At 43.6% G+C, this 8,389-nt stretch overlaps 1 protein-coding gene across 1 annotated transcript; it reads left to right on the top strand.

The window, feature by feature from the left end:
* The first annotated feature begins 181 nt into the window (after window positions 1–181).
* On the top strand, window positions 182–7,492 carry LOC124017574 (taste receptor type 1 member 1). The gene is made up of 6 exons (XM_046332779.1): window positions 182–321; window positions 2,940–3,237; window positions 3,514–4,257; window positions 5,843–6,052; window positions 6,164–6,284; window positions 6,564–7,492. Exons 2-6 carry the CDS (start codon window positions 2,968–2,970, stop codon window positions 7,490–7,492), a joined length of 2,274 nt encoding a protein of 757 aa, XP_046188735.1. The 5' UTR covers window positions 182–321; window positions 2,940–2,967.
* Window positions 7,493–8,389: the final 897 nt, after the last annotated feature.

Below are 8,389 nucleotides of genomic sequence, written 5' to 3'. Positions count from 1 at the left end.
TGTAATGGTGCATATAAATCATTGCATGTAAAGCATCCCTATGCAAAGTGGGGGAGCCATCTTCACCAGTACCTGAGCATTTGGTGTAGACACAGCCCCTCTTGTCTTCTCAGACTGACTACATCTGAAGGCAACAATGAAACATCTCCTGGCCTTGCTGGTAATGCTGGGGTCTTTTCAGCATGCCTTACCTGAATCATATTCTTGCTCGGCCTCTGAGTTTAAACTAGATGGAGAATACATACTGGGAGGCCTTTTCGACATTCATCATCGCAACAGCTCAGTTGTTTACAACCGACCGGTGATTGTGGATTGCTCTCGGTGAGTGCTGTAGCACACCATTCAACATACCTTTCAATCATCAGGGAAATCGTATCTCTGGTCCTGGAGAGCCACTGCGAGTGCAGTTTACTAACTTTGGGGTAAAAACAAATGTGTATGTTGGGTTCTGATGGGGTACGACGTAGTGATGAGGATTCCAAGTCTTTTCAGTAAACCGGCACATTTGGATTCGTTCAGCTAAGAGAGACATTAATTTGGCTCCCAAACAGCTCTTCGCTCATTAGCGCTTAAAAATGTACCTAAAACAATGTAAAAATGGCTAATCTCTTATATAAAGACTACAAACCTGCCTGCAGGGTTGGGTAGGGTACTTTCTTTAAATGTAATCTGTGTTTTAATGAGTTTTCTTTTACCTGAACAAATTATTGTGGCCTGCAACAAAAAAAAGATAAAACAAATGAACGCACTGCAAAAAATGTGTGGTGGACCAGAAAATGTCTCTCCCCTCACTATTTATTGTTCCTGCAGTGAGGAATTACAATCTTCAGAGAATGTTTTTATAACTTATCTACAGATATTCGTTATCTGGAGATCAGAAAGCGGTAGTAGAATGCAAATCAGAGAAACAAATTAACGGCTTTTTTACAGATATGATTCAGTTCCCGACGTTCACCCAAAAGAGCCATTCAAAAAGATCAGTTCGTTCGTGCACAACCCATCACTATACGATTGTTGAGCTAAGCCCATGAAGTCGTTTATAAGAATATAAGAAGGAATGTGTATATATCATTAATTTAAAAGTAAAACTTTGGATGCACCAATCGCAGATTGACACTTTAAAGGGAATGTTGAGTTTTTTTACAACTTCATGTTAGATTGTTAAACACCTTGAAAGTCGTCTATTGGTCAGGATAAACTGTAATCCGTGGTATCGTTTTCTTTAAACAGCCACCACAAACGTCAACTAACTTTAACTACTGCCAGCTAAAAATCAATGACTGGGGCATGTGGCAAGTGACTGGGACAAGTGACTGGGGCATGTGGCAAGTGACTGGGACAAGTGACTGGGGCATGTGGCAAGTGACTGGGGCAAGTGACTGGGGCATGTGGCAAGTGACTGGGACAAGTGCCTGGGGCATGTGGCAAGTGACTGGAGCATGTGGCAAGTGACTGGGGCATGTGGCAAGTGACTGGGGCATGTGGCAAGTGACTGGGACAAGTGAATGGGGCATGTGGCAAGTGACTGGGGCATGTGGCAAGTGACTGGGGCATGTGGCATGTGGCAAGTGACTGGGGCATGTGACAAGTGACTGGGGCATGTGGCAAGTGACTGGGACAAGTGACTGGGGCATGTGGCAAGTGACTGGGGCAAGTGACTGGGGCAAGTGACTGGGGCATGTGACAAGTGACTGGGACAAGTGACTGGGGCATGTGGCAAGTGACTGGGGCAAGTGACTGGGGCATGTGGCAAGTGACTGGGACAAGTGACTGGGGCATGTGGCAAGTGACTGGGGCAAGTGACTGGGGCATGTGACAAGTGACTGGGACAAGTGACTGGGGCATGTGGCAAGTGACTGGGGCAAGTGACTGGGGCATGTGGCAAGTGACTGGGGAATGTGGCAAGTGACTGGGACAAGTGACTGGGGCATGTGGCAAGTGACTGGGGCAAGTGACAAGTGACTGGGGCATGTGGCAAGTGACTGGGACAAGTGACTGGGGCATGTGGCAAGTGACTGGGACAAGTGACTGGGGCATGTGACAAGTGACTGGGGCATGTGGCAAGTGACTGGGACAAGTGACTGGGGCATGTGGCAAGTGACTGGGGCAAGTGACTGGGGCATGTGGCAAGTGACTGGGGCAAGTGGATGGGGCATGTGGCAAGTGACTGGGACAAGTGACTGGGGCATGTGGCAAGTGACTGGGGCAAGTGACTGGGGCATGTGGCAAGTGACTGGGACAAGTGACTGGGGCATGTGGCAAGTGACTGGGACAAGTGACTGGGGCATGTGGCAAGTGACTAGGGCAAGTGACTGGGGCATGTGGCAAGTGACTGGGGCTTGTGGCAAGTGACTGGGGCATGTGGCAAGTGACTGGGGCAAGTGACTGGGGCATGTGACAAGTGACTGGGGCATGTGGCAAGTGACTGGGGCATGAGGCAAGTGACTGGGGCATGTGGCAAGTGACTGGGGCATGTGGCACATGATAAAAGAAGGGCCAAATCACATTTTAAAGTAATCTTAAACCAAATACTTGAGTTAATTATATTCTTGCCCTATGTGCCTCATGCCCCAATCACTCCCACTGTTTTTAACTGTTGGCTAAAGTTAGCTAAAGTTTGTAATGGCTGTTGTGATGCAAAACTTGTCATACCGGCTGTATTTATACCTTCTTGAAAAGCAATAGCTCAGATACACATGAAAACATGCTACGACCCTGGGAATTGATAGAACATCACTCAGACATGCACAAAACAATATATAACATTAAAAATGGGTGAATATTTCCTTTAAATTGTAAAATACTAAACTTCCCCTTTAACAAAGTTGACAAATTAGGTGAAACAAACCGCAGTATGTGAAGTGATTAAATGTGCCAGTAGTCACACCAGGAAAAATCTACTAATTTGCTGTGTGTACACACTGTTCCTCTTTCCACAGACAGTCGTTTACCTTGTCAAGTTATCGGATGTTTCAGGTGATGAGGTTCGCTGTACAAGAGATCAATAACTCCAGCCTCATCCTGCCCAATGTATCGCTCGGTTATGAGATATTCGACCACTGCTCAGACAAATTCAACTTTCAGGCCATCTTAAATATGATCTCCAGAAATGGATCAATTCAAGTTCTGAGGTGCGACAACGAGTATCTGTCCAAAGTCATAGCTGTGGCCGGTCCATTTAGAAGCATGGAGTCTATGACTGTTGCTCCCATGTTTGCGATGAATCTAATTCCCATGGTAATACATACTTACTTTAGGTCATTTTGATCACTTAAAAAAAAAAGTGTATTAAGGCTGGGGTACACCCAGAGAGCTACTGGGTGTGCAGGTATTTATTCCAGCCCTTCTCTAACATCAGGAGCTTGATTAACTGAATCAGGCGTGTTAAGAGCATGGCTGGAATAAAATTCTGCACTCCTAGTAGCTCTCTACGAGGAGGGTTGGGTAGGTCACCACCCTATTTGGGTTATTCTTGTCTATGTATGTCTAAAATTGACATCTCTTTCTTCACAGGTAAATTATGGGTCCTCCAGTTCTGTTTTAAGCGACAAGTGGAAATATCCCTCATTCCTGCGAACCACAGCTAGTAACAAAGACTTAATACATCTGATCATTCTGATTATACAGCACTTTAATTGGAACTGGGTTGCATTTGTCAGCAGCAGCGATGAGAACAGCCAAAATGGCCTCCAGCTGTTCAAAAGCAAGCTGAAAGACACAAAGATCTGCTTGGCTTATGCAAAAGAGCTCAACGAAATGTCTGATCACTATGAAATACTTCAACAGTTAGAGGTTCTTAGCATAGAGGTCATTATAGTTTTTGCCGGGCAGAGCAGCGCTGTTGCGTTAATTAAATCAGCAATCAAGCACAACATACACAACAAAGTGTGGATTGCAGGCGACAGTTGGTCCTTGAACAAGAACCTCCCCAGATTGAGTGGAATCAAGGCGATTGGCACCATCATTGGAATAACAGAAACAGTGATGCCATTACCTGGGTTTAAGGATTTTGTCTATTTGTCCCAAACACAAAGGAATAATAGGCCTTCAACCTGTGAACAAACACCATCCAGACAAACATGCAATCAAGCTTGTGACCTCTGTAGTGATGTGAGCCCAGAAGAGGTCACCGGTGAAAACCCATCATATTCTTTCGCAACTTACTCTGCCATTTATGCTATGGCCCACGCGTTACATAATTTGTTACTATGTGACATTAAGGGATGCAGTGACAATGTAACTGTGTATCCATTTATGGTAAGCATTTGAAACTTTGCATATACACTACATGGCCAAAGGTATGTGGACAACTGCTCGTTGAACATTCCAAAATCATTGGCATTAATATGGAGTTGGTCCCCTCTTTGCTGCTATAACAGCCTCCAGTCTTCTGGGAAGGCATTCCACTAGATGTTGGAACATTGCTGCGGGCACTTCCTTACATTCAGCCACAAGGGCATTAGTGATGTTGGACACTGGTGTTGGGTGATTATGCCTGGCTCGCAGTCGGCACTCCAATTCATCCCAAAGGTGTTTGATGAGAGCCAGGGCTCTGTGCAGGCCAGTCAAGTCCCTCCACACGATCTCGTTACAAACCATTTCTGTATGGACCTCTCTTTTTGCACAGGGGAATTATGCTGAAACAGGAAAAGGCCTTCCCCAAACTGTTGCCACAACTTTGGAAGTACAAATGGTCTAGAATGTCATTGTTTGCTGTAGAGTTAAGATTTTCTTTCACTGGTTCTAAAGGGCCTAGCCTGAACCATGAAAAACAGACCCAGACCATTATTCCTCCTCCACCAAACTTTGCAGTTGGCACGATACATTAGGGCAGATAGCGTTCTCCTGGCATCCACCAAACCCAGATTTGTCAGTTGGACTGACAGATTTTAAAGTGCTCCAGAGTCCAGTGACGGTGAGCTTCAAACCACTCCAGACAATGCTTGGCATTGCATATGGTGATCTTAGGCTTGTGTGTGGCTGCTCGTCCATCAAAACCCATTTCATGAAGCTCCCGAAGGACAGTTCTTATGCTGACATTACTTCCAGAGGCAGTTTGGGATTCGGTAGTAAGTGTTGCAACCGAGGACAGACGAGCTATGCGCTTCAGCACTCGGTGGTCCCGTTCTGTGAGCTTGTGTGGCCTACCACTTCCCGGCTGAGCTGTTGTTGCTCCTAGACGTTTCTGCATCACAATAATAGCACTTTACAGTTGACTGGGGCAGGTCTATCAGGGCTGAAAGTGTTACGAACTGACTTGTTGGAAAGGAGGCATCTTGTGATGGTGCCACGTTGTAAGTCACTGAGCTCTTCAGTACGGGCCATTCTACTGCCAATGTTTGTCTATGGCGATTGCATGGCTGTGTGCTCGATTTTATACACGGGGAGTGGCTGAAATTGAAAGGATGCATCTAGGCTACACTTGTGATAAATGAGGTGATGGGGAGGCTGGAGTGTGTCTTTAAAGGTAGATTTAGCAATATGACATCATCAAACACAGTAGGGCAACTTCCCGCTTACAGACAACAGCATCAATAGAAGCAACATTTGAACCTGCCAGGACAGCCATTACCTGTGTGCTCTAATTTGTGGCCTCACTTCGGGGCATGCCCATATTTCCACATTTGGAAAAGTCAATTGCGCCAGATTTTGTTGACGTCAGTAATCAAAATTCATACCCCAACGTGTCTGATGTTGTCATTGCTAAGTCTACCTTTAAATGTCCACGCAAAGGTGTGAACCTTTGAAAGTGTGAATCAATAGTGAATAATCCCTATAACATTGTTATAGTGTTTACACACCACAAATGCTCTTGCAACACTACATTCTTGTCTGATTTCAGCTTCTCCGAGAATTAAAGAGGTCAAATTTCACAATATTGAACCGGCATATTGAGTTTGACAGCAACGGAGACCCGACATCTACTTCTTATGCTATTGTTTTCTGGAACCAGAGTGGCCAGGCCGAGAAAGTTGGCTCTTATGAAACTGATCCAACACGTGACGTTCCCTTCTCTATCAACAACACTCAAATCCACTGGCATGCTGACCAAGTAAGTCATTTTTTCTGGTTTTAATAAATCATAAATCATTAATGAATCAGATTTTTCTATTTGACATGTATGACCAAGTCCATTTAATCGCAACCTTTGGTCTTTCTGAAGGTGCCCGTCGCACGCTGTTCCCCTGAATGTTCAGAAGGATTTGCAAAGAAGATAGATGGACTCCATCAATGTTGTTTCCAGTGTAATGTCTGCCCTGGTATGACTTATGTCAACTACACAGGTAAGAGGTCCAGGGATAAAGAGAGAAATCCTATTGGATTATGGTGTCCCTTGACACTCGTGGGGGTTAAAGTAAGAAGAAAAGGAATGTGACATTATTTATGTCGATTTTTGTTTCAGCTTGTTTTTGGTGTTTTGCTTCCTACTAGAAAACACACTTCACACCTGGTCCAAATGTTACCATAGACCTACTAATTCTGTCCTCATGAGCTCTTCCACTGGAGATGATATAATGCATGGTGCCTGACTCATCATTGACTATCGTCTTCTTGCCAAACAGACGACCCATACAGCTGCATCGCCTGTAGGAAGACAGAGTGGTCCAAACCAGGAAGCACCTTTTGCACACAGCGTTCAGTGGAGTATATACTTTTCACAGACCCTATCGCCATCACACTCATGTTTTCCACAGGCGTCCTGTTAGCGCTAACACTAGCCATTGTCATTCTTTTTGCACTGAACTATGACAAGCCGGTTGTTAAGTCTGCCGGTGGGCCAATGTGTTTCCTTCTTCTGGGCTGCTTGAGTGTAAGCAGTGTCAGTGTGTTCTTTTTCTTTGGGAAACCAACAGTGACCAATTGTGTGTTGAGGTATTTTCTATTTTTGTTGTTCTATACTGTCTGTTTAGGCTGTTTCGCTGTGCGCTCCTTTCAAATAGTGTGCATTTTCAAAATGGCCACCAAGTTCCCTAAGATTCACAGCTGGTGGGTGAAGCACAATGGACAGTGGTGGCTCATAGCCATAGTCTTTGTTCTTCAGCTGTTGTTGCTTACAACAGTGTTCACTGCCAGCCCTCCTACACCAGTCAGTGACATGACATCATACAGAGATCAAATAATACTGAAGTGTGCCATGAGAAGAACAGTGATCATGTTCTTGTTATTGACTATAGTCTTGGCAAGTCTTTGCTTTATTTTCTCATACATGGGGAAAGACCTGCCCAAAAACTACAATGAGTCCAAAGCAATCACCTTGTACCTGCTTTTCCTTATACTTACATGGATCACTTTCTGTACAGCAAGCATATTATACCATGGTAAATATTTACAGTTATTCAATGCAATGTCAGTGCTTTCCAGTTCATACAGCATCCTCTTCTGCTACTTTCTCCCGAAGTGCTACATCATTATCTTTCAGCCGCAGAAAAATACACAACAGCATTTCCAAGGGATCATCCAACGTTATACTCAAAACATCAGTAGTAAGTAGTTGAAAATAGTTCATTTCAACTGTTTTACTGTTTTACTGAACTGTTTTACTGAATCAAGGAAATTATTTCTTGATAGAATTGTTTACTAGTATTGATTAATCTTACCCCTTGACTTTTTCAACATTTTGTTGTCTTACAGCCTGATTCTATAATGGATTAAATTGAGATTTTGGGTCGCTGGCCTACACACAATACCCCATAATGTAAAATTGGAATTATGTTTGTAAAAATATTTACTAATTAATAAAAAAATGAAACGATGAATTATCTTGAATCAATTAGTATTCAAGCCCTTTGTTATGACAAGTCTAAATAATTTCAGGAGTAAAAAGTTGTTTAACAAGTCACATAATAAGTTGCATGGAATTTAACATGATTTTTGCATGACTACTTCATCTCTGTACACTTTGGATGGTATATACATCATGGAGGCTGCTGAGGGGAGGACGGCTCATAATAATAGCTGGAACGGAGTAAACGGAATGGCATTTAACACATGGAAACCATGTGATTGATGTATTTGATAACATTCCACCTATTAAGGTGCCACAAACCTCCTGTAATATCAATACATCCAGTCACTACAAAGATACAGGCGTCCTTCCTAACTCAGTTGCCGGAGAGGAAGGAAACTGCTTAGGGATTTCACCGTGAATCCAGTGGTGACTATAAAACAGTTACAGGGTTTAATGGCTGTGATAGGAGTAAACTGAGGATGGATCAACAACATTGTAGTTTCTCCACAATGCTAACTTAATTGACAATACTAACCTAATTGACAAAGTGAAAGAAAGAAGCCTGTACACAAAACATGCATCCTGTTTGCAACAAGGCACTAAAGTAAAACTGCAAAAAATGTGGCAAAGAAATTAACTTTATGTCCTGAATACAAAGTG

Source organism: Oncorhynchus gorbuscha, linkage group LG03 (assembly GCF_021184085.1).
Source record: "Oncorhynchus gorbuscha isolate QuinsamMale2020 ecotype Even-year linkage group LG03, OgorEven_v1.0, whole genome shotgun sequence".
NCBI lineage: Eukaryota > Metazoa > Chordata > Actinopteri > Salmoniformes > Salmonidae > Oncorhynchus > Oncorhynchus gorbuscha.
The sequence above is the reverse complement of the archived record's forward strand: the minus strand, read 5'-3'. Positions and strand labels throughout refer to the sequence as shown.

Coding starts and splice junctions, on each gene's coding strand:
- LOC124017574 (XM_046332779.1), top strand. CDS start 2,968: ATGTTTCAGGTGATGAGGTTCGCTGTACAAGAGATCAATAACTCCAGC. Junction 3,238..3,513: donor CGATGAATCTAATTCCCATG/GTAATACATACT, acceptor CTTTCTTCACAG/GTAAATTATGGGTCCTCCAG. Junction 6,285..6,563: donor GACTTATGTCAACTACACAG/GTAAGAGGTCCA, acceptor CTTGCCAAACAG/ACGACCCATACAGCTGCATC.